The sequence below is a fragment of the Hylobates moloch genome, unplaced genomic scaffold (assembly GCF_009828535.3).
Source record: "Hylobates moloch isolate HMO894 unplaced genomic scaffold, HMol_V3 SCAFFOLD_7, whole genome shotgun sequence".
NCBI classification, from domain to species: domain Eukaryota; kingdom Metazoa; phylum Chordata; class Mammalia; order Primates; family Hylobatidae; genus Hylobates; species Hylobates moloch.
This window is the reverse complement of record NW_026652282.1, coordinates 91571554-91595037: the sequence shown is the minus strand read 5'-3', so window position 1 is coordinate 91595037 and position 23484 is coordinate 91571554. Positions and strand designations below refer to the sequence as shown.

At 39.6% G+C, this 23484-nt stretch overlaps 2 protein-coding genes across 2 annotated transcripts in view; one reads left to right on the top strand and one right to left on the bottom strand.

Moving 5' to 3' along the window:
- Positions 1-4274: 4274 nt before the first annotated feature.
- On the bottom strand, positions 4275-5015 carry LOC131383886 (synapsin-1-like). The gene has a single exon (XM_058441342.1). The coding sequence runs from the start codon at positions 5013-5015 to the stop codon at positions 4275-4277; it is 741 nt and encodes a 246-aa protein (XP_058297325.1).
- ACSL4 (acyl-CoA synthetase long chain family member 4) overlaps positions 4805-23484 on the top strand; it is an 82035-nt gene continuing 63355 nt past the window's right edge. The window contains exon 1 of the mRNA XM_058441341.1: positions 4805-4894. The gene's annotated coding sequence lies outside the window, so the exon portion shown is untranslated. The remainder of the gene's footprint in view (positions 4895-23484) is intronic.

The window sequence follows — 23484 nt, the reverse complement described above, 5'->3', positions numbered from 1 at the left end:
CAGTGGTTCACGCCTGTAATCTCAGCACTTTGGGAGGCCAAGGCAGGTGGATCACCTGAGTTCCGAGTTCGAGACCAGCCTGCCCAACGTGGTGAAACCTCATCTCTACTAAAAATACAAAAGTTAGCTGGGCATGGGGGCGGGCACCTGTAATCCCAGCTACTCAGGAGGCTGAGGCATGAGAATCTCCTGAACCTGGGAGGCAGAGGTTGCAGTGAGCTGAGGTTGTGCCACTGCACTCCAGCCTGGGCAACAGCGCAAGACTCTGTCTCAACAATAAACAAATAAAATAAAATAAAGGGGCCAAACCAATTTACACTCCTACTTAGAATATATGAGTGCAAGTTTCTTCATCTTCTTGCCAAAATTGAATATTATCAATCTAAAGATCTTACCAACTTGAAAAGAAAAATTAAAAATATTTAATAACCTTTTATATCTATTTCTAAAAGTAATAATTATTAATTCAAACATATTGTTAAAAATTTTTTATTTGAATAACAGTAATTTGGCTTGTATCAGGTGCCATGTAGGGTTCAAGTGAAGCAGACCGTTTTGTTACAGAATTTTGGTTTGAAGAGGGATGCTTTGAATAAATATCCAAAGGTTTAATCAGTCCAATAGTCCCAGTGGGGACTATTCACTCAGTTTCAGAGTGAAATAGTCCCATAATTATTTAAGCATAATTATGGGGTTTGTCTATTTCATAGAAGGCATTAGCAATAGGAATATTTATAGGATTGATGGGAATGGAGATTAACTTGGAGGTCAGATAGTGATTTAGTGAATGAAGTGGCTGTAGACCACTTCTCAAGGAATTTGTCCTTAGTTGTAAAGAAAGTTACCGAATAAGTAGGAGAATCTGGAGAAAGATTGTTCTGGTTCTAGCTTCCCTTTTCTCATCTGTGAAATGAAGAGGTTGAACTTGGTGATTAATAGCCATCATTTTATACACACTTGCCATAAATCAGGAATTTTATAGGCATGATTTCATTTAATCCTCCCTCAGAAGAGTCTTATGAATGAGGTACCATTATTATCCCCAATTTACAGAGAGGCTGAGGCTCAGGAAAATGTTATATAACTTGGTCTAGGGTGGTTGGCTTAAGTCCAAACCCATATGGTTTCCATCCTGCTACTCTACATCTAAGCGGCTTCCCAGCACTAATAGTTGAAGAATTTGAGTAAGGGACACTTTAAAATTTTGTTATTTTACTGGTCTTTTAAGAATAGGACATATTGGACGCTTTTTGTATGTTAAAGGGAAAGGATAATAAAAAGAGATTTAAGGCAAGTTATGATATTGATGACCTATCTTTTTTCGTAATATTACTGGGCTAGAATCACTACAGAGAGTGGGCAAAAATATACCAAAGGCAACTTTCTTATAGATTCAATGACAACCACAGCAGATTTTTCACATACTCATGGCCTTATGGATAATAAAAATATTTTGTTATTTTTGATTATTTATGGGAAGGTTGCACAAACAATTTCAAGGATAACTGTGGAGGATTTTATTTAGAGGGTGTTGGAGTTATCTTTAAAAAGGACAAATAAGGAGTTTCATGAGAGAAACTGAAATTAAGTTCCATTAAAATCCTGCTGTGATTTTGATGTGGACCACACTGTCTTGATGGATTAATCTGTAAAGACTTGACTCCATACAATACTGTGTCTTCCTATCTGGGTGCACTAGATGTCTATTTGTTTTGTTGTTTCCATTAATTTAAAAACCTGAAAAATGTGCCAGAATGAAAAGAAATAGTTATTTTGAAAAAACAAATCATTTCTCAAAAATAACATTTAGATGTAGCTACTATGCCTTTGATCATTTTTGAAAGGAGTGGCTTAGGTTATTATGTATGTTCACAGTGAGATCATCTTCTACCTAGGTTTCTGATTTCACCGGTTGTTTAACACAAGCCACTAAAGACAATATTTGGCCTGGTTGTTGGGTCTGCAAAAAATAAGGTTTGTTAATGACAAAATCTAACACAACTTGTCAATGCAAATATTATTATGAAGTCCTGCTGCTTGTATTTAGACCACAGGAGAAAATTATTATTATTCTACAAACCTGTGAAGTTTAACACGCAAAGGCTTGTTCCACAGTCAATGAAGAACAGTTGTTTTCTGCCCTTCCATAAATAACTAATGCCAAGAGCAGCCTGGCTATCTGTTTCAGCTTCTTGTTACAGAATAATAAAAGAGGCAAGGCCTAAATATCAGTGCCTGTTAACAGAGCTGTCCTTTAAATTCTGTTTAGCTTCCAACAGACTAATTCTCATGATTTTAGTACTTATTACATTGTATTTTGAATCTGTTAATTGCATTGTACATTTCCCTAACTCTTCCATTTCCATACGTTTATCCATTCCATTTCTAATTGGGTTGGTAGTTCTGGGTAGGACTCATTACAGAGGCAGCTTGATGTAGCGGCAAGCACCCTGGTCTAGGAGTCATAAGCAGTGTAGTAGGAAATTCAGGCTCTGTTACTACTTAGTTGTGTGACTGGACAAGACACTTAACCTGCATCTATTTCTTCATCTGTGAAATAGGGATAATAATACCCTATCTTCCTAACTAATAAACAACGTTGCAAATGTTCTCTTTAAAATGTCAGACGGCTGCTTGGGAAATATTTTGCTCCTGGGCAGTAATTTCTGGAAGGTTTCTGATGACAAGAAATTAAGCAAGGTTTGTTTTGACTCCGAAAAAGGAAAGCTGGAAATAGCGTGGTTATACTTGGTTTCCTTTTTGGAGGTATAGTTCTTCTTTCCTCTTCAACTTGGGTGCAGTTAAATGTGGAAGAAGGTGAGATGTGGTAGGTGATGAAGACAGCCAGAACTGTACACACTAATGAATAGCTTAAGTAATAAGAGATCTTGAAAATCCAAGTAGTTTCTTGGTCTGATAAACATATCTATATGTATATCATACACACATTTGTATACCAAAAAACGGATAGTTTCAGGCTATAGTGATTTCTTTCCTTTATATCTTGTAGAGCTGGAGGAACTTCAGTAAGCTGAAGACTCTGTTCAGAGGAAATTACCTAATTGAAAATGTCTGGGCTAAGAGACTGACAATAAAGGAAGCTGGCAAAAGTACTCTTTAATTACAAGTTCTTTTTCATCTTCATCCAACACATTGATTTATGTGCTACACTGGGTTTGTATTATATCTATATTTTAATTCCACAACTAGACACTAACTTTATTGAGAGCAGCGATATTCATTTCTTCAATTTCATTTGTGTTAACCCAACTGTAGGTGATAGTGCTCTGTACATCATAGTTACCCAGTGAATTACATACCTGACATATGATTGCTTATTTCTGGTATTCAAACAAGATTTCAGAAAATAAACATGACAATTAAACTCGTTTGAAGTACTGAACTTTGTAGGTCAATCTTGAAAAAGGAAGCTACATGACTGTCTTAGCAATATTTATAGGTATATTATATGTAAGTGGGTGGGTTTCTTGGAAATTGAATTGGTAATATGGCTTTAGTAACACAAACACTATAGCTCTGTGCTCTCAGCTAACCACTTTTAGTGTCACCTGGGCTGCTTATTAAAAATTCAAATTTCTTATCCCTACCCAGATCAGAATCAAAATACCTGGGGGTTGTAGCTCCAGGTACCTACATTTTAACAAGCACCCCAGATAATTTTGATGCACACTGGAGTCTAAGAACTACTCTAGCCTGTAATCTCAGGTGGTAAGGCATTTTATATATACATATATATATACACACACACACACATATATACACAGACAAGCACAAATGATAATTCTATGGGAAAATGGAAATCAGCAAGTGAAGTGAAATGTCGATTACCATCAGGAACAGGAAGCTGGAAGAATTCTTGAGATTTATTTTTTTGGGTGATATATTCTTGGCAGTTTATCAGGCCTCATTTGCAATTATGGTCTGTCCCTTTTGAAGCCCTCAGATAGTTCGCTGGCATTTTAATTTTAATGGCAATTTCTTGCATCTGTTGGAATAGCATTCGTATGACCGGCTTATAAGCAATGATCAGGGCTAGTAAGATGTCACAAAGCTGCGGTGACTTTTCCTTATCAGTTGGGGGTTCTTTTGCCATGAAACCATCGTGGAAATGAAAGACAACGTGAAAATCCTGCGTCCTTGTAATATTTCATCAGTGGGAGTGAGCGGGGATCTTAACGCAGTGAGAGGCAAGATAAATGGATGAGAGGCATTAGTTCAGGCTTACAGGAGCAAGATGCTTTTAGTCAAAGTGTTTAAGATAGCTCTCTAAACGAGGAGTAGTGAAACCCAAAAATGAGTGTCTTTTGAGGGCAGCTGGAAGATGACCCGAGGGGAACTTTTATCCTGGGGTGGAGTCCTGCGAAGCAAGCCGCAGGTGAGGGCGTGGGCCAATTCTGCGCCTCACCGCTGTTAGGCGCAAGGACCTTCGGAAACACACTCAACGGCTGACAGAAGCGGATCGCCAGCGGGAGCAACAACTTGAGGCGAGCCGTTAGCCGCCTCGCCTTCCCCGCAGCGCCCCTCCCGCGCCTCGGGAAGCCCGTTCGGCTCCGCCTTTTCGGCTGACGTCCCGGGCGAGCGGGGGCGGGCGCGTGGGTGGGCCGAGCAGTCTGCAGCCAGCGATTCGGCTGGCTCTGCCACACCACCGCGCGCCCCCGCTCCGCCCGCCCCTCCGGGCGCGTCTTTTCCGGGCTCGCGCTGAGCCCCGCCTCCGCCGGCTGTCCGGGTGCGCGCGCGCCGCTGCGGCTTTTTCTCTGGCCTCCGCGGCGCGCTCCTCCTCGTCCCAGCGCTAGCGGGCACGCGGTTCCTTTTTGCGAGCTTCCCGAGTGCCAGGCGCCGGCCGGCTGCGAAGACGCGGTGGGCCGCCCCTCCGGTGAGTATCCCTGGATGGGGAGGCTGCGGCCCCGGCACCCCTGCCCTGTCGGTACCAGGGCCCCATTTCCAGGGGGGGACTGGCGTACCTCACCTGAGCCGGGAGGAGGTTGGGTGGGCATTCCAGCTCCTGGAGTCGGCTGGCTTTTTTCCTTGAGCCAGGGCTATTTATCCGCTCGCCTCCGCTGGGGTCGGGAAGATTCCCGAGGTCACTGTATCTGCCCCTGTGATGGAGTCTGGGGTCCTCGGAACCCCAGCCTGCCTCTTCCTGCCGCTCACCGCATCCCGAGGGCCAGAAGTCATCTTCCTGATCGGGGTACTAGGCTTTGCCACGGCCCTTTCCAGAGGAGACCATGAAGTGCTTGCTAGACCTCCAAACGACCTTTAGGGTGCCCCTAAACCTCAACTCCATTTTGTCCCCTCCCAGTCGCTCTGTAACTGAGGGCTAGGGAGCCTCTCTAGCCCTAGAGGCATCCGCCCTCTCGAATTTGAGGGATGCCCTCGCTTCCGATATCTTCCTTGCTTCCGATATCTTCCTAGCTTCCGTAGGCTTAGGTATGTTAGAAAACAGCTGGATCCTGGCGAAGCGTGCTTTCCTTCCTTCCTCCACCCCCGTTCTTTCTGTCTACATCCCTGCCTTCAGTGGGTGCTATATATTTAGTATGAGCTTTATTCACTTCCTCTTCCTCTCGTTTGAGTGCCCGAAAGAACTGTGGCTGATGTCTATAGACATAGAAAAATCTAGGAGAATATGATTCATTGTCTAACCCCATCAAGGGGTTACATATTTTAAATAAGACGTCATTTCTCCTCTTCACTCCAGCATCTCCTCCTTCAAAGGCATTTTTCACCCTCTTGAAATTAATTTGCTGTATTCGCTCTTTTCACCTAAAAAAAGGTCAATCGTCGCTCTGAGAAACAACAGTGAGATGCAGAATAAGGGTAAAATGGCATTGAAATGAATCTCTTTGAAAAAGTAAGCGGTTTGCTTTATCAGTTAATGGTCTCATCAGCGCTTCAGTTTCCTCTTCTGCAAAAATCAGTCTGTTGAACTAGAGCATATCAAAGGTTCCTTCTAGTGTTTTGATTCTAGGACCTCTAAATTCATGCAGGCTGCGTAATGCAAATTTAACCTGATTAAAGCCTTATTTCTCATAGTCGCTTGTCACCTTGGCTTTTCTTTTATTTTGTCTCTAACAAGAAAGACTTAAATGTTCTTGATACATAAGGCAGCAGGTGGAGATTCAATGATGGTACTGCCATTGAGCATATCAGTCAAGATTTTAACAGTGTAAGTCCTCTTCCTTAAATTGTAAAATAGCTCATCTTTTGATTGAAACTGCTAAAGTGTAAGACATGTAAGACTCCTGTTAGAATTAACACTCTCTGCCATTTAGGTGGGGGATGAAACATTAAACCGCCAGTATACTTGTACCTTAGAATAAAGTACCTTATTGTCCTGATATAAGAAATAATTTGACAACTAAAAATCCATGGAAGGTGTAATACAGCAATTGAAAGCTTGAGTAAATTCAGTTTTGTGGGGTTTTTTTTTTTTTTGGAAAACCCCCTATTTAAAAACACAAGTGATTTAGATTAAGATATTTCTATCAGTATTTTTGATAGGGGTGAGATGGGTGAAGAAAGAAGAGTCTTGTTCAATTCAAAGACAAGAGAAATGAATTGGAACTCTGGAGAGGCTCAGGTTTTAGACCCAGCTCTAGATATATATATAACCTTGAACAAGTCACTTCACCTCTCTTAGTTTTTGCATCTGTAAAATAAGTGTCTTTATGGTTGTTGAAATGATCCACAAGTCCCCCAATTTGAATGATACATTCTTATAATGAATATATATGATAAATATGTATATACACGTGTGTATATATATGTATACACACGTGTATATATATATATGTATACACACGCACATATAATGCAATTTGCGTTAAGGCTGTCATAAATCCTGTTATACCAGTTGACCAGATGTTTTTCTCAAAGGTTTGTGTATAGTGGTTTCAATTTAGGTATACTTAGTTCTTAATCCTGATTAAATAAATAATTATATGTGAAAATCTATAAACTCAGAAGCATTTTACAAGTGTTGGATATTATGTTAATTTCTGCTTGCAAGTGAAATGTGTGTTATACCGCACTATTTTTTAAACGTCCATGGCTTTTAGAAATTTATAAGGGAATGGCTGGGTGTGGTGGCTCACGCCTGTAATCCCAGCACTTTGGGAGGCCAAGGCTGGTGGATCATGAGGTCAGGAGATCGAGACCATCCTGGCTAACACGGTGGAACCCCGTCTCTACTAAAAATACAAAAAATTAGCCGGGCGTGGTGGTGGGTGACTGTAGTCCCAGCTACTCGGGAGGCTGAGGCAGGAGAATGGCGTGAACCCGGAAGGCGGAGCTTGCAGTGAGCCGAGATCGCGCCACTGCACTCACATACTGCCTTACAACTGTAATTGGCTAGGAACTTTAAAAGAATATGTGGGCATCTCATTCATTTATTAATTCATTCAACTATCTTCTTCCTTCATCTGTCACATATGTCAGGCCCTCAGGACATGATGGTTAAGAAGACAAACCCTACTCTATGAGTTTATATTTGGGCTGATGGAGATGGTTGGGGGGCATGTGGAGAGACAGATGTACATCCAGTTTATTTTTATTAAAAACAACAACAATCAAGTCAAGGACAAACAAAATTCTGGAGAAGTTAAGGCTCCATAGGGGAGGAAGAGATGATTCTATTAATTGTAGCCTGTAGACTCTTTGACATTACCTTTTTCTCCATCCTTTCACTTTCAATTGCTGGGCCTTTAGCAAAAATAAAAGCTTTGTTTTTCCACTTCTACCATTGGCTGGTCTTATATACTCTTTCTTTCCCTTTTAACTTTTTATTTTGAGATAGTTGTAGATTCCACGTATAGTTGTAAGAAATAATACGCTTTATCTAATTTCCCCCAATAGTAACCTCATGCATAAGTATAGTGTAACATCACAACTACAAAATTGAAATAGATACAATCCATCAACCTTACTCAGATTTCGTCAGCTTTAATGCAGTCATTTGCATGTGTGTATTTAGTTCTACATAATGTTATCACGTGTAGATTTATATAAGCACCACCACAGTCAAGATACAGAACAATTGCATCACCACACGGATCCTTTTTGTTGTCTTTTTATAGATGTAGCCATCTCCCTTCATCCCTGACTCCTGGCAACCACTGATCTGTTTTTCATGTCTATAATTTTGTCATTTCAAAAATGCTTATATAAATGGAATCACACAGTATATAACCTTTGGAGACTGGCTTTACTTCACTCAGCATAATTCCTTGGAGATTAGTGCAAGGAATATACCCTTTATCAATGGCTTGTTCCTTTCCATTGCTGAGTAGTATTCCATAATATGGATTTACTGCAGTTTGTTTAACCAGTCACCTGTTGAAGGGCATCTGATGTTTCCAGGGTTTTTGTTTCATTCATTCATTCATTCTTTCATTCATTTATTTATTTATTTATTTATTTATTTTTTGCCTATTTTGAATAAAGCTCATATGAACAGTTGTCCACAGGATTTTGTGTGAACATAAATTTCTGTTTCTGAAATGCCCAAGAGTGTACTTCTTGGGTGGTATAGCACTTGCATGTTTAGTTTTCTAAGGAACTGCCAAACCATTTTCCAGAGTGGCTGTACCATTTTACATTCCCACCAGGAATGTGTGAATGCTCCTCATCCTTGACAGCATTTTATTTTTTATTTTAGCCATTCTCATAGGTGTGTAGTAATATATCCTCCTAGTTTTAATTTGCATTTTTCTGATGGCTAATGATGTTGATCATTTTTCCATGTGTTTATTTGCCATCTTTATCTTCAGTGAAATGTCAGTTCATGTCTTTTGTCCATTTTCTATTTGGATTTTTTTTTAACCTGGTGAGTTTTAAGAGTATTATTATTATTATTATTATTATTTGAGACGGAGTCTTGCTCTGTTGCCCAGGCTGGAGTACAGTGGTGCAATCTCACTGCAAGCTCCGCCTCCCAGATTCATGCCATTCTCCTGCCTCAGCCTCCCGAGTAGCTGGGACTACAGGCACCTGCCACCATGCCTGGCTAATTTTTTTTTTTGTATTTTTAGTAGAGACAGGGTTTCACCGTGTTAGCCAGGATGGTCTCGATCTCCTGACCTCGTGATCCACCCGCCTTGGCCTCCCAAAGTGCTGGGATTACAGGCGTGAGCCACCTTGCCCAACCTTTTTATTCTTAATACTAATCATTTGTCAGGTAGTGGTATGAAAATATGTTCTCCCAGTCTATAGCTTTGTCTTTCCAACCTCTTCACGGGGAATTTCACAGAGCAAAAGGCTTTAATTTGGATGAGGTCCAGTTTATTAATTTTTCCTCTATGGACTGTGCTTTTGGTGTCAAGAAATCTTACAAACTTTTGTTATTTAATTTGATTCCTTTCTGTTCTGTATAACATCCATTATTTCTGTAAACTATTTGAGCATTTTCTCTTTCAACAATTTTAGAGCTCAAATATATTCTGTGAACAAGTGGCCTTAATGGCTTAGAATGTTAATACATATTCACACGTGCTCTCACTATATTAAAATGGCTGCCTTAATAATATAATGTCTACCTCACCAGGCTGTCAAATGCAACATTAAAATTTGTATTTTAAAATTAAATAGACGCATGATATGCTAAAGAGGTTTTTGGTTTCACTTTCTAAATTAAAAATATTTTGGCAAAACTGTATCATTTTCCATCAAGGATTTTGGTAAGTAATCCAAAAAACAAATTTGTGTTCTTATTTAAATGTACTTTGAAAGTCTACTTCTGCATTTTGAGTAGTGAAGTTATGATTCATGACCATGTATTTAGCAGACTTTTCTACTCACTGATTATGAGAATAATGAATAAAAGATCATTGTATTTGACTGTCTAGACTGCATTTTTCCTTTTATAGCAGCTACATGACACTCATTGTAACTGTCTTTTGAAATAAATATTAGGTTCAAGGTGATGTTTACAGTTTTATATTTTGAAAAATGTATGTGCTCATATGAGAAGGACTTACAGGAAAAGGTTAGTGATTAATTTTGAGAATATTCATTTCTGTAAGGCAGTACTGAAATTATTATTTGTCCCTTCAGTGTTACTATATTTACTCAAATATGTGTGCAATGAGGGAAGTAGATTGTTATTTGAAAAAGATAAAACATTGGTATAAGGCAGGGGCTGGCAAAATATTGCCTGTGGCCAAATCCTGTCCACCACCGGTTTTTGTAAATAAACTTCTCTTGGAATATAGCCACATCCATTAATTTATGTGTTTTCTGGCCGCATTCACAATACAACATCAGAGCTGAAACAGAGCCCTTATGGCCCATGAAGCCAATTTTCTCTCTGGACCTTTACAGAAAAAGTTTGCTGACCCCAGAGATAAGGTAACCTTATAAATTGTTGATTACACTGACACACACACACACACACACACACACACACACACACACAATTTAACAAACTACCCTGACTTTTTATACCTTCTGGTTACATTTCCAGGTGATATTGTGATTCAGGAGAGTGCATTCATTTTCTTTACTAAGTCTCCAAAGCACTGTGGTCTAGGAGCAGCAATAAGGAACGCATAGAGAGTTGAGATGGTTGATTTTGTTAAGTGTGGGTTATTTAAATGTGAATGTGAATTTACATGTGTGGCAATCAGTAAGCTGCAGATAGACTTCTATGCAGCCTATGATGTCTTTTGGAGACCCTGTTGTGAGCCGTAGCGGGAATAAGAAAGCCAGGCATGGTAGTGTTTTTGCTCCTGAAACTGCTATGTGATCTTTAAGTACATAGTAGTAAGAGCCTATCAAACTGAGCTTAGACTGTTGGTTTATTATTTTGTTTGTACAACTTCCTTTTTTATAATGAAGCAGTTGACACTTTAGTTCTTTTAAGTGTTCTAAGTGTGATGTTGAAAATGGAAATTGAGTAAAGACAGGTGGCTGTGTATTTAGAAAGTAATAAATCTCCATCTCTCATCATACACAAAAATAACTTAAGAATACATTTTAAAAATCTAAGTATATATTTAAAAAAATCTTCTGGAAAGTGTAAGACATCATAACCCAGTTAAAAAGACAAGTGATGGCCGGGCACTGCGGCTCATGCCTATAATCCCAGCACTTTGGGAGGCCAAGGTGGGAAAATCTTCAAATAGAGTTGAGTCCAGGAGTTTGAGACCAGCCTGGACAACATAGTGAGACCCTGTCTCTACAAAAAAAAAAAAAAAGCCAGGCATGGTGGCATGTGCCTGTAGTCTTTGCTACTCCAGAGGCTGAAGTGGGAGGATCCCTTGAGCCTGGGAGGTTGAGGCTGCAGAGAGTTATGATTGCACCACTGCACTCTGGCCTGGGTGATAGAGCGAGACCCTGTCTCAAAAAATAAATAAATAAAATAAATAAAAATGAAAAAGCTTCTACATATGCATTAGAAGCTTTAATTGACCTCCACTTAATTGACTCACTACATTGAATAATTTTTATTTCCTTTGTAAAATACAGTGTACGCTGAATACTTGGTATTAGTTGGTTGATCTCCAGTTTTACAGTGTGCTTGTTTACCTACCAGTACAGTAAATGTTTTTTTATTACTAAACCTGTATATGTTGGTTGTATTTGTTTTTTTGTTTGTTTTCGAGATGGAGTTTTGCTCTTGTTGCCCAGGCTGGAGTGCAATGGTGCAATCTTGGCTCACTGCAACCTCTGCCTCCTGGGTTCAAGCAATTCTCCTGCCTTAGCCTCCTGAGTAGCTGGGATTATAGGTGCCCACCACCATGCCTGGCTAATTTTTTTTGTATTTTTAGTACAGACGGGGTTTTGCCATGTTGGCCAGGCTGGTCTTGAACTCCTGACCTCAGGTGATCCACGTGCCTCAGCCTCCCAAAATGCTGGGATTACAGGCGTGAGCCACCGTGCCCAGCCTGGTTGGATTTGTTTTTAAAAGGTAATTTGTTTAATATGTTGTAACATGACAATATATGAGTGGGGGGAAATTGGAGTTCTTTTTACTGAAAATTTACAAATGAAATAATATGATGTCTGCGATTTGCTTAACATTATACAAGGGGTGAGGGATGGAAGTGGGTTGTGGGTAGTATGGAAGAAACACAATTCAGCACATATGAATAATTGTTGAAGCTGGGTGATGGTTACATTAGATTCATTTTGATGAAACAAATTGTTTTGAGAAGAGTTAATGAAAAGTTGCAAAAAAAAATACTGTCCACTTAGATGTGGGTAAGATGACTACACAAGATATGTGGAAAAAATACAAAAATCTAAAAGGGTTTTATGTTATGTTATGTTATTTTATTAGTTTACTTTAGTTTAGTTTTTAGTTTAGTTTAGTTTTTGAGACGGAGTCTCACTCTGTCGCCCAGGCTGGAGTACAGTGGTGCGATCTCGGCTCACTGTAAGCTCCACCCCCCGGGTTCACACCATTCTCCTGACTACAGGTGCCCGCCACCACACCTGGCTAATTTTTTTTTGTATTTTTGGTAGAGACAGGGTTTCACCGTGTTAGCCAGGATGGTCTCGATCTCCTGACCTCGTGATCTGCCTGCCTCGGCCTCCCAGAGTGCTGGGATTATAGGCGTGAGCCACCGCACTGGCCATCTAAAAGGGTTTTATACTCACATTACTTGTCAAATGTAAAATCAATGGGCCTGGAGTTAGAGAAAAAGATCTTGGCCTCTTGGCCCCATATAGAAAGTTTGAGGCTGGCATGGTGGCTCATGCCTGTAATCCCAACATTTTGGGGGGCCAAAGCAGGAGGATTGCTTGAAGCCAGTTCAAGACCAGCCTGAGCAACATAGCAAGACCCTGTCTCAAAAAAAAAAAAAAAAAAAAAAAATAGCTGGGTGTGGTGGCACACACCTGTAGTCCCCAGTCACTCAGGAGGCTGAGACAGGAAGATTGCTTGAGGCCAGGAGTTCAAGGTTGCAGTGAGTCATGATCACACCACTGCATTCCAGCCTGGGAGACAGAGTGAGATCCCGTCTTTAAATAAAACAAAACAAAACAAAACAAAACAAAAAATAAACCCAGGTCAGGTACAGTGGGTCATGCCTATAATCCCAGCACTTTGGAAGGCCAAGGCAGGCAGATCTCTTGAGGCCAGGAGTTTGAGACCAGCCTGGGCAACATGGTGAAACCCCATCTCTACAGAGAATTATTATTATTATTATTATTGAGACGGAATCTCGCTCTGTCGCCCAGGCTGGAGTGCAGTGGCATGATCTCGGCTCACTACAACCTCCGCCTCACAGATTCAAGCAATTCTCCTGCCTCAGCCACCCGAGTAGCTGGGATTACAGGTGCCCACCACCACACGCGGCTAATTTTTGTATTTTTAGTAGAGATGAGGTTTTGCCATGTTGGCCAGGCTGGTCTCAAACTCCTGACCTCAAGTGATCTGCCTGCCTCAGCTTCCCAAAGTGCTGAGACTACAGGCGTGAGCCACCACGCCCAGCCCAAAAAATACAAAAAATTAGTTGGGCATGGTGGCATGTGCCTATGGTTCCAACTACTGGGGAAGCTGAGGTGGGAGGATTGCTTGAGCCCAGTAGGTGGAGGTTGTAGTGAGCCATGATCACTCACGTCACTGCATTCCACCCTGGGTGACAGAGTGAGACCTTGTCTCAAAAAAACAAAAACAAAAATTAGCCAGGCATGGTGATGCACACCTGTAGTCCCAGATACTTGGGAGGCTGAGGCAGGAGGATAGCTTGTGCCTGGGAGGCAGAGGTTGTAGCGAGCCATACCAGCCTGGGCATCAGAGCAAAACCCTGTCTCAGAAACAAACAAAAAAAATCCAAACAAAAAAGCCCCCCCAAAATAAATCAAAACCACACACACAAAAAGTTTGTTGAATGAGTATATATATACCACTGATGAAAGGAAGGTGAAATGTTTGCCATACATATTTTTTATTATCATTTACCTGAAATTAACCTTTTAAATTATGTAACCAATTGTTCTAAATCACATTAAAGGGTTTCTACTGCATAATATCCATAATATATAAAGAGCTCCTACAGATCAATAAGAGAAAGGTACCCACTACAAAAAGCAAAAAGTGGCAGAAGATTATACATGGGCATTTCCCAGGAAAAGAAGTACTGGTGAATAAAAAAGAAAAGATGTTCAAATTCACTCTGGTTATTAGGGAAATGTAAACCATTTTTCACCAGACAGATTGGCAAGAACTTAATATCCACTTTTAACAAATAGGCATTTGCATACACTGTTAATGAGAGTTCACATGTATAACTCTTTGCTGAAGAATACCAAAATCATCTCATTTTTAAATGTGCATACATTTTGACCCAATAGTTTTATTAGAAAACAATTCTAGGGAAATATTACATGTGTATAAAACTATGTATAAGTTTTCGCTGCAGTGAAACTGTTTGTAACTGAAAATTTGGCAGTGTCCTAAATATCCATCAGTAGGGGAATGATTTAAATAATGATAAGTTATACTGTGGAATACCATTGAGTTATTACATAAAAAAAGAAGAAAAGCCTCTCGGTTAGACGTATATACACTGACATAGGAGTTCCAAAGTATGCTGTTAAGGGAAGAGAGGGGGAGGGAGTCAAAGAACAGTTGTATACCATAATTCCACCTATCCAAAAATAAACCCTTATCATGTGTATGGGTAATACAAAACAATCTGATTGATACACATCAAGAGTAATTATCCCTAGAGGAAAAGAGAGTGGTGTTAGAGGAGGACAGTATAGTTTTACTTTTTCCCTATACAATTCTATATTATATGTTATAATTTACAATTACAATTTTGATAGTAGGTATGCAGATTACTATTATAGCAAAATACAATTACTATTTTGATCGTAGGTATGCAGATTACTCATATGAAACATTTACACACTGGAGGATGCTTATAATAGGATTCCTTCATTCTACAACAACACTCTACTATAAATGTAATTAATGCCTTGTACTCAACACTCAGGTTTTTAAAAAATGACGTTTTCTGCTATCGATGAAGTATTATTGGTATTTTCTAAATTTTTGACACCAAAAATATAAGTATAAAAAAGAATAAGAGCAGTAATTTTATACCCAGAAACATCCATTGTCAACTTTTTGGTATATATGCTTGTGCTTATATGTATGGACACTTGCATGCACATGTGCACACATATATCACCTTTCTACAAAAATGTGTTTTTACTGTGCATACTGATTTGTAACTTGCTTCTTTAACTCGACACTACATTGTGAGCATCTTGCAGGATCAGTAACTCCAAGTAAGTGAAAAAGACATCTGGTGGGAAAAGGCCAACATCGTGCCATGTAAATACAGTGTTTTAGTTAAAATAACTGGTTTCTAGGACAAACCATAATTAGAAAAAAAAAAGTCATGGTCACCAAAGTAAATAACCAAGGAATTTTAAAGTCTTTAATGTTGAATCAGTTCAGTTCTGTTTTGAATTTAACTATGAACATGTTATTTACATTGTAGTTATCAATGACGATGTAAAAGTGCAATATATTAAAATATCATTGGGAAGCTTTTTTGGGTGGAGTTTGATTTTAATGAAGAATTAAACACTGAACCTGAATGGTTATTTTTGTTCAAAGAAAAACCGACTGCTGTGGCTAGTTTTTGGTAGAGGTGTGTGTAGTTGTGTTCTTTTACAACTTATAAAAGTAAAGAAAATCTAGGTATCTGTGGCAACATTAACCTTTTTCTATGATATCTCAGTTTGTAGTTTATCAAATTGATTATTAGGAGAACTGTGTCAGAGAATTAAGTTTGATTTGGACAAGTATGTGTGTATGCTACTTTCTCTTGTCATCTAGAAGTATTTCTTAAACAAATTTGCTGAAGACCCATTATAATTTCCTCTGGGTTTATGCTGTAGGACTTAGAGGTGAAAATATCTTACTTTTGTTGAAGGGTTTTCAAACGTTACTTACTATTTTCCATGAATTCAACAGTGCATTTTACAAAACAAGATTCTACCTGGTAGACAATGGTGTTAATGTGAAGGCCCAACATAGCTATACTCAGGTTTTTGTTATGATTGAAACAGTGTCCCTATTCTCCAAAGCCATTTAAGCCTTTTTGGAATTGATTTCACAGTATAGAGGATTTTAGGTGCTATCAGGTTAGCAGATTTTAAAGGGAATCAAGATAGATTTTCTCTATTTCTCACTTGGTTAATGAGACGGCATGTGAGATTGAACTTTTACAGAGGCATTGAAAATGTTAATGGTGGATTCTTGTGGTAGTTATGAGGTTAATACAGTGGGGAGGTATGGTGAAATACCTGTTTTTTCTTTTTTCTTTTCTTTTTTTTCTTTTTCTTTTTTTTTTTTTTTTTTTTTTTTACTGAATCTTAACTCTGTCACCCAGGCTGGAGTGCAGTGGCGGGATCTCGCCTCACTGCAACCTCTGCCTCCCAGGTTCAAGCGATTCTCCTGCCTCAGCCTCCCAAGTAGCTGGAACTACAGGCATGCACTACCACGCCTGGCTAATTTTTGTATTTTTAGTAGAGATGGGGTTTCACCATGTTGGCCCGGCTAGTCTCGAACTCCTGACCTCAGGTGATCCTCCTGCCTTGGTCTCCCAAAGTGCTGGGATTATAGGCATGAGCCACCACGCCTGACCCCTGTTTTTACTTAGGTATTCTGTTTTATTACCTTTAATGTGGACTTAAAGTATTTTAATACTATAAATAATGATAGGGTTTTGAAGGACCACCTCTCCTGGGGAATACCTGAATGATGTTTTATCAAAGAAAACCTGGAGAAATAGGCAGAGCTGCCCTGCTAAGATGGTGAAAATTCACTGTGCTCAGGATATGTTAGTAATTTCTGCTTTTCAGATGAACTGAAAACTGAAAACTCCCTCAGTCAGGAGACAGGAACTTGGTGAATGAGCATAAGATTCAGTCATGGTTTTGAGAAGAAGAAGAACTAGCACTAATACCACATGGGATGAATCCAAGTAAAAGATCCTATGTTCCACATGACGACTGAAGATACTAAGTTGAGAAGCAGCTTCAAAGAATAGTTGAAAAATCACAACTTTACTGAAGGGTAGAACTGGGCAGAAGTAGCTGTAGCAATTGTTAGATGAATATGTTCCAGACAAACAGAGCAGAAAAGAGAAGAGAAGGCCTAGGGTAATGATATTTCTTCACCTGGAACCATGGAAACTTTCCTAATTTGGTCAACAGTCAATTGCAAGGTTAGTCTAGGATGGCTTAAAGTCTTTAGTGGAATATTTCGGGTTCAGAAAGTGTCAGGAGCCAAGGCAAAGACCCATTTTGGAAGGCACTGGGGTCCCTTCTGTACCTAGACAATTCCTTATAGGAGTAGGTTAGAATTTCTGTGAAGCAAGTTGTTTTTCCATAACCTGGAAACTACAAAAGGCAGGGCTCAGGCACACAGTATTGGTGAATTATAGCAACCTGTAGATGGGAAGCTATGTAGTTTTTTTATTTCCTCAAGTAGAAATGTGAGTATTAGCATATTCATTCAAACAGAGTTACATGTTATAAATTTTTAAGCAAAATAACTGACCTAAGTATGTTATACAGCTCAAATTTCCCCCCAGAAAATTTTGGACTGTTTTACTAAGATTTTATTTTTTAGTGTCAAGTATTAAGGCCAGGATTTTTTTGTGGAAGCAGGTTTTTAAAAATTTATATACACATTGATTTAATTTTAATATCCTCTTGATCATCAAGAGATTAAGTATTAAAATGTTTGTAGGAAAGTAGCTTTTTTTTTTGAGTCTCGCTCTGTTGCCTAGGCAGGAGTGCAGTGGCGCGATCTCGGCCCACTGCAATCTCTGCCTCCTGGGTTCAAGTGATTCTCCTGCCTCAGCCTCCCGAGTAGCTGGGATTACAGGCCTGTGCCACCACTACCCGCTAATTTTTGTATTTTTAGTAGAAGAGGGGTTTCACCATGTTGGCCAGGCTGGTCACAAACTCCTGACCTCAAGTGATCTATCTGCCTTGGCCTTCCAAAGTGCTGGGATTACAAGCCTGTGCCACCATGCTTGGCCAGGAAACTAGCTTTTTTGTTTTTGTGTTTGTTTGTTTTTTGTGAGACGGATTTTTGCTCTTGTTGCCCAGGCTGGAGTGCAATGGCACGATCAAAGCTCATCTGAACCTCCGCCTCCCGGGTTCAAGCGATTCTCTTGCCTCAGCCTTCTTAGTAGCTGGGATTACAGGCATGAGCCGTCACGCCCGGCTAATTTTGTATCTTTAGTAGAGACAGGGTTTCTCCATGTTGGTCAGGCTGGTCTCGAACTCCCGACCTCAGGTGATCTGCCCACGTCAGCCTCCCAAAGTGCTGGGATTACAGGCGTGAGCCACCATGCCTGGCGGAAAGTAGCTTTTTAAAGGAAACATTCCCCCAAAGAATTGACTTCATTGTAGGTGGTATCCCTTAAAATACAGACTGTTTCAGAAGAGACAGTAGCAGAATGAAAACTTTCATGGTGAATTCTCCACCTTTTTTTTATTCCTGTTTTGAAATGGAGTTCCCCAACATCACCATTACAGCTCAGCCATATCTTTGCATTTCTTTGTGGACTTAGTTAGAACTGAATGATTGATGATTTTCAGCGCGAGGAGTACAAAATAGGGGAGTTGACACTTGCACCAGCCCTGCCAGCTGCCTTGAATCCTAGCTCAGTAGGGGTCACTCTTAAGCTGCCACAGGCATAACAACTTTTACATAGGTGGCACTTCTGGCACTTTGGAGAACATTCTAGTGGTGGGATAGTTCCCTAACCCCTATCTTATCTCTGTGGTACCCTGCATCTATGCCATTGTTGTTTGTTACATAAAACGTTTCTGTGGAGTGATTGGCCTATGATTGCAGCGATAACATTTAGTAAAACAGAAGATTTGTTCCTAACACGTTTTACAGAGCTGATCTTTTTATTGAAAAGTCCCTAACCCTAAAGACCATAGTTTTTTGTTTGTTTGTTTTGTTTGTTAGCCTCATAGGGATAAAGTGCTTCCTTATAATCTTGTTTCCATTGTCTTCAACTGAGGAAGTCTGTTGACTGTCTGCAGCCCCTCTGATTGAAGGATCACCTTGCTTAGGGCACTGCCAGCTTAAAAGAGGAGGTGGATGCCACACTAGGACATTACCAAAGATGAGGAGGAGTGGCAGTGAACTTACAGTCTATAGTCAGAGTGTACATTGAGTTTTAAAAACCAAGAATCTGAGATCTAGTCTGTACTTAAGAGACATATTTAAACAACAAATTGTAGACTATGGGATTTCTTTTCTTTCTTTTTTTTTTTTTTTTTTTTTCTTGAGACAGGGTTTCACTTCTATCACCCAAGTGCAGTGGTGTGACCTCGGCTCACTGCAACCTCCACCTTCTGGGCTCAAGCGATCCTCCCACATAAGCATCCTAAGTACTGGGACCACAAGCTCATGCCACCATGCCCAGTTAATTTTTGTGTATTTTGTAGAGACGGGGTTTTGCCATGTTGCTCAGGCAGGTCTCCAACTCGTGAGCTCAAGCAGTTCGCCTGCCTCAGTCTCCCAAAATGTTGGGATTACAAGAGTAAGCCACTGTGCCTGGCTGACTATGGGATTTCTTAAGCTAAGTAGTATATTGAGAAGTCTGCAGTATTTCATTTGATGATCAGTCTCCAGTGAAAATCTGCAAAATTGAGTCAAAACTGAATTTGTCTTTCTTTTTCAAAGTTGAGATTATTGTTATGTAATACTTACATGGTACTTAATGACTTCAGTGAGATGTAAGTAACACATTTTGAAGCAGCTGACTTCAGTTGAAAGAATTATTTTTCAACCTAGAGTTGATTTCTTCAATTTCGCATCATTCCTAGCAAATTGTAACATTAAGGTCCTATTATTTGTCCAGTCTTTTCTAAATGCTGTAATGTTTTGTCATGAAATCATGGGAAAATGTTACTTTTGCATTGTGAGGAGTGAGTAGGAATTTGTTTAGGACAGAAAACCAGATCTTAGAATTGTGGACTTTGCTTATGACCTCTACCTCTTTAGTTAAAATCAAAGTTGCACAGTTACCTGTCTGAGTTGCATAAAACAGTTCTGTGGAATGATCCTCTAAACCATGGTTATCCAACCTTTTGGCTTCCCTGGACCATGTTGGAAGAAGAATTGTCTTGGGATACACATAAAATATGCTAACACTAATGATAACTCATGAGCTAAAAAAAAAATTAAAGATGTGTACATAATTTTCACGATATCTACCACCAGAGATAAGCAAAAATGTCCTCACATTCAAAGGGTTGGACACGGCTGTGAGTATAAACTATTGGAATTTGTGTTGAGTTTGATTTTTGGCCAGGACTGGGGCCATGTCCTGCTATTGCCAGACCATTTTTTTCCCTTGCTCTTACCGGCACTGCCCCATTTTTGCTGAAAGACCAGGATGCTGTCTGGGCTTGGCACAAGGCTCTGAACCTCAATGTCATTTCCTTCTACTTCCGGCATTCGCAGCCCTGAAAACCGTGAGATGGGGCTGTTGAAAGCATTTTGAAATTAATCTTTTCTTGTTCTTTTTTTTTGTTTTGAGATGGAGTTTTGTTCTTGTCACCCAGGCTGGAGTGCAATGGCGCTATCTCGGCTCACTGCAACCTCCACCTCCTGAGTTCAAGCAATTCTCCTGCCTCAGCCTCCCTAGTAGGTGGGATTACAGGTGCCCGCCACCACGCCCAGATAATTTTTTGTATTTTTAGTAGAGATGGGGTTTCACCATGTTGGTCAGGCTGGTCTTGAACTACTGACCTTAGGTGATCCGCCCGCCTCGGCCTTCCAAAGTGTTGAGATCACAGGCGTGAGCCAATCTTTTCTTATTCTTAAAAAAAAATCTGGCTTGTAAGACACGGTCACATAGCCATCAATCAGAGTTAAAGATGTATGGTAAGAGAGAACAGGTTTGTTTTCAAAACTGTCCTCTGTGTTGGCCTTAGTTTTGGCTTTGATGAAAAAGCAAACTACCCTCTTATATTTTATTGCTCTTCATATTGGTTGCAGATGCTTCAAGGAGGATTGAATTACTGCCTAGTTTAAAGGTGATATATCTTAAATAATCATAGAAATAACTGCAAAAGGATATCTTAAAGGTACATTACATTGCAGATGCAACAGAAGCTAAATGCATTAGGGATACATGGGCAATATCTACTAGTAGGAAATATCAACACTGTTAGGATTACAGCCATTTTCTTGGCTGACCTTTGTATGGGGATACGTAACTCTCCTTCCTTAAATAGTATTTCATTGAGATGGGAAAAAAGACTCCTGCTCTGCTTGGGCTTTTTTAGTGCTCTGGCTCTTCTCTTTAAATCTGTTCTTAGAGTTCTTGTTTTGGCACTGTGCAAAAGTGCCTTATACTGAGGCATTTTAAGTACTTAAAGAATGAAACCTCCATTGGCTGTGTTCCACAGTGGAACTAACCTATTCCAAACTTTACACTTGCTGGAGTATTATAACCAGACAGCAGTGTTGTTTGTAACAGCTGGCTAGTCTGTAGATGAAATTGATCAAGGTGTTTTAGTTTCTCAGTTGGGTGCTTTTCGACTCTGCATTTTTCTTCCTCTATTCTTTCAGAACCTCACTTTCATCCTTTGGCTTTGCATACTTTTCCTTGCCCCAATATTTGAAGGAAGTTTTTAATAATATTCATTTTCAAAGCAAGCCAGGTGATACTTAAGTAGTAACAGGTATAACTGGTTAATTCCAGAGGGTAACTATTATTTTTAACTTTTAAAAAGCATATAATTGTCAGGTTGGGCAATTATAGGGTTGAGGATTGCCTCATGTGTGACCTTCCTTTCCTATTCTACCTACATGTCTAGTTCTCTGTGTTAGTCTGCTGTCCACTTAAAATATCAGTTGAACAGTAAGCTCCACAAAGGCAGGGCATAGTATATACTTACTGAGTATTTCTTGAACAAATGCATGCACATGTACCTGTAACTACCCAGGGTTTGGGAAACTAGGTTTTAAAAAATATTTTGAAGGAAAAGGGTTGTTACTGGCTATACTTAACTTTTAATTATCTCCCTCCTTAAATCAACATGTTATTCTTCAGCAATGATGTTTACAAAACCAAATAAAATGAGAATTAACCATTTGTTTCCCACTTCAGTGAGTCCGTACCCAGTGGGGTGACGTCACCGTCATATTTAGGAGAGGCTAGATGATATAATTGCCTTTATAACTTTCTGTTGCAATTTAAAAGAGCATAGTGACTTATTACCAGAAAAGCTTTATACCATCATATTCTTGTTTATATGTAGGGACCACTTAACCAAGTGGATACTTTTGTTTAGATTCTCTCTCTATATATATATTTTATTTTATTTTTTTGAGATGCAGTCAGAGTGCAGTGGCATGATCTCATCTCACTGCAACCTCCGCCTCCCGGGTTCAAGCGATCCTCCTGCCTCAGCCTCCCAAGTATCTGGGATTACAGGTGTGCACCACCATGCCTGGCTAATTTTTGTATTTTTTGTAGAGACAGGGTTTCACCTTGTTGACCAGGCTGGTCTCGAACTCCTGACCTCAGGTGATCCTCCCACCTCAGCCTCCCAAAATGCTGGGATTACAAGCATGAGCCACTGTGCCTGGCCTGTTTTATAATTTTAAATTACAGAAAATTTGTTTAAGATAGTTCAGAGGTCCTGTGTAATGTGCACCCAGCTTCCCCAATGTTAACATTTTATATAACACTAGTGTGATACTATTAACTAAACTAAGGAATTTATTTGGATTTCCCTTGTTTTTCTACCAAAATCTTTTTCTTTGGTTTCAGAATTGAAAATTATTATACATGTTTATTTTAGAAAACGTATGTATATAAAAACATAAAACAAAATACAGTAATCTTCCTACCCAGAGACAACTACTGATATTTTTAGTATATATCTCTCGTTCCTGGTCTCAAACTCCTGAGCTCAAGGGATCCCCCCTACCTCAGCCTCCCAAAGTGCTAGGATTAGAGGCATGAGCCACTGCACCTGACCCACATTTTGCTTTTTTTATACTTAATATAGCATTTACTTTTTTTGTGAACCTCTTGCCATGTTTGCTGTTTTTAATACATGTAAGTTACATAGTCATAGGTTGCTTAATGACAGGGACATGTTCTGAGAAATGGGTCATTAGGCAATTTCATCATTGTGAACATTGTAGAGTGTACTTACAGAAACCTAGATGGTATAGCCAACTATGCACCAAGACTGTATGGTACAGCCTATTGCTCTTAGGCTACAAACCTGTACAGCATGTGACTGTGTTGAATACTGTAGGCAGTTGTAACACAGTGCTCAGTATTAATGTATCTAAATATATCTAAACATAGAAAAGGTACTGTAAAAAAAAATGGTATAAAAGATTATAAAATGGTTCAGCTGTATAGGGTGCTTACCATAAATGGAGCTTGCAGGACTGGAAGTTGCTCTGGGTGAGTCAGTGAATGAGTGGTGACTGACTGTGAA

What these genes read in the sequence shown, in the direction of transcription:
- LOC131383886 (XM_058441342.1), bottom strand. Translation starts at nt 5,015, where the DNA reads ATGCCCACCCAACCTCCTCCCGGCTCAGGTGAGGTACGCCAGTCCCCC.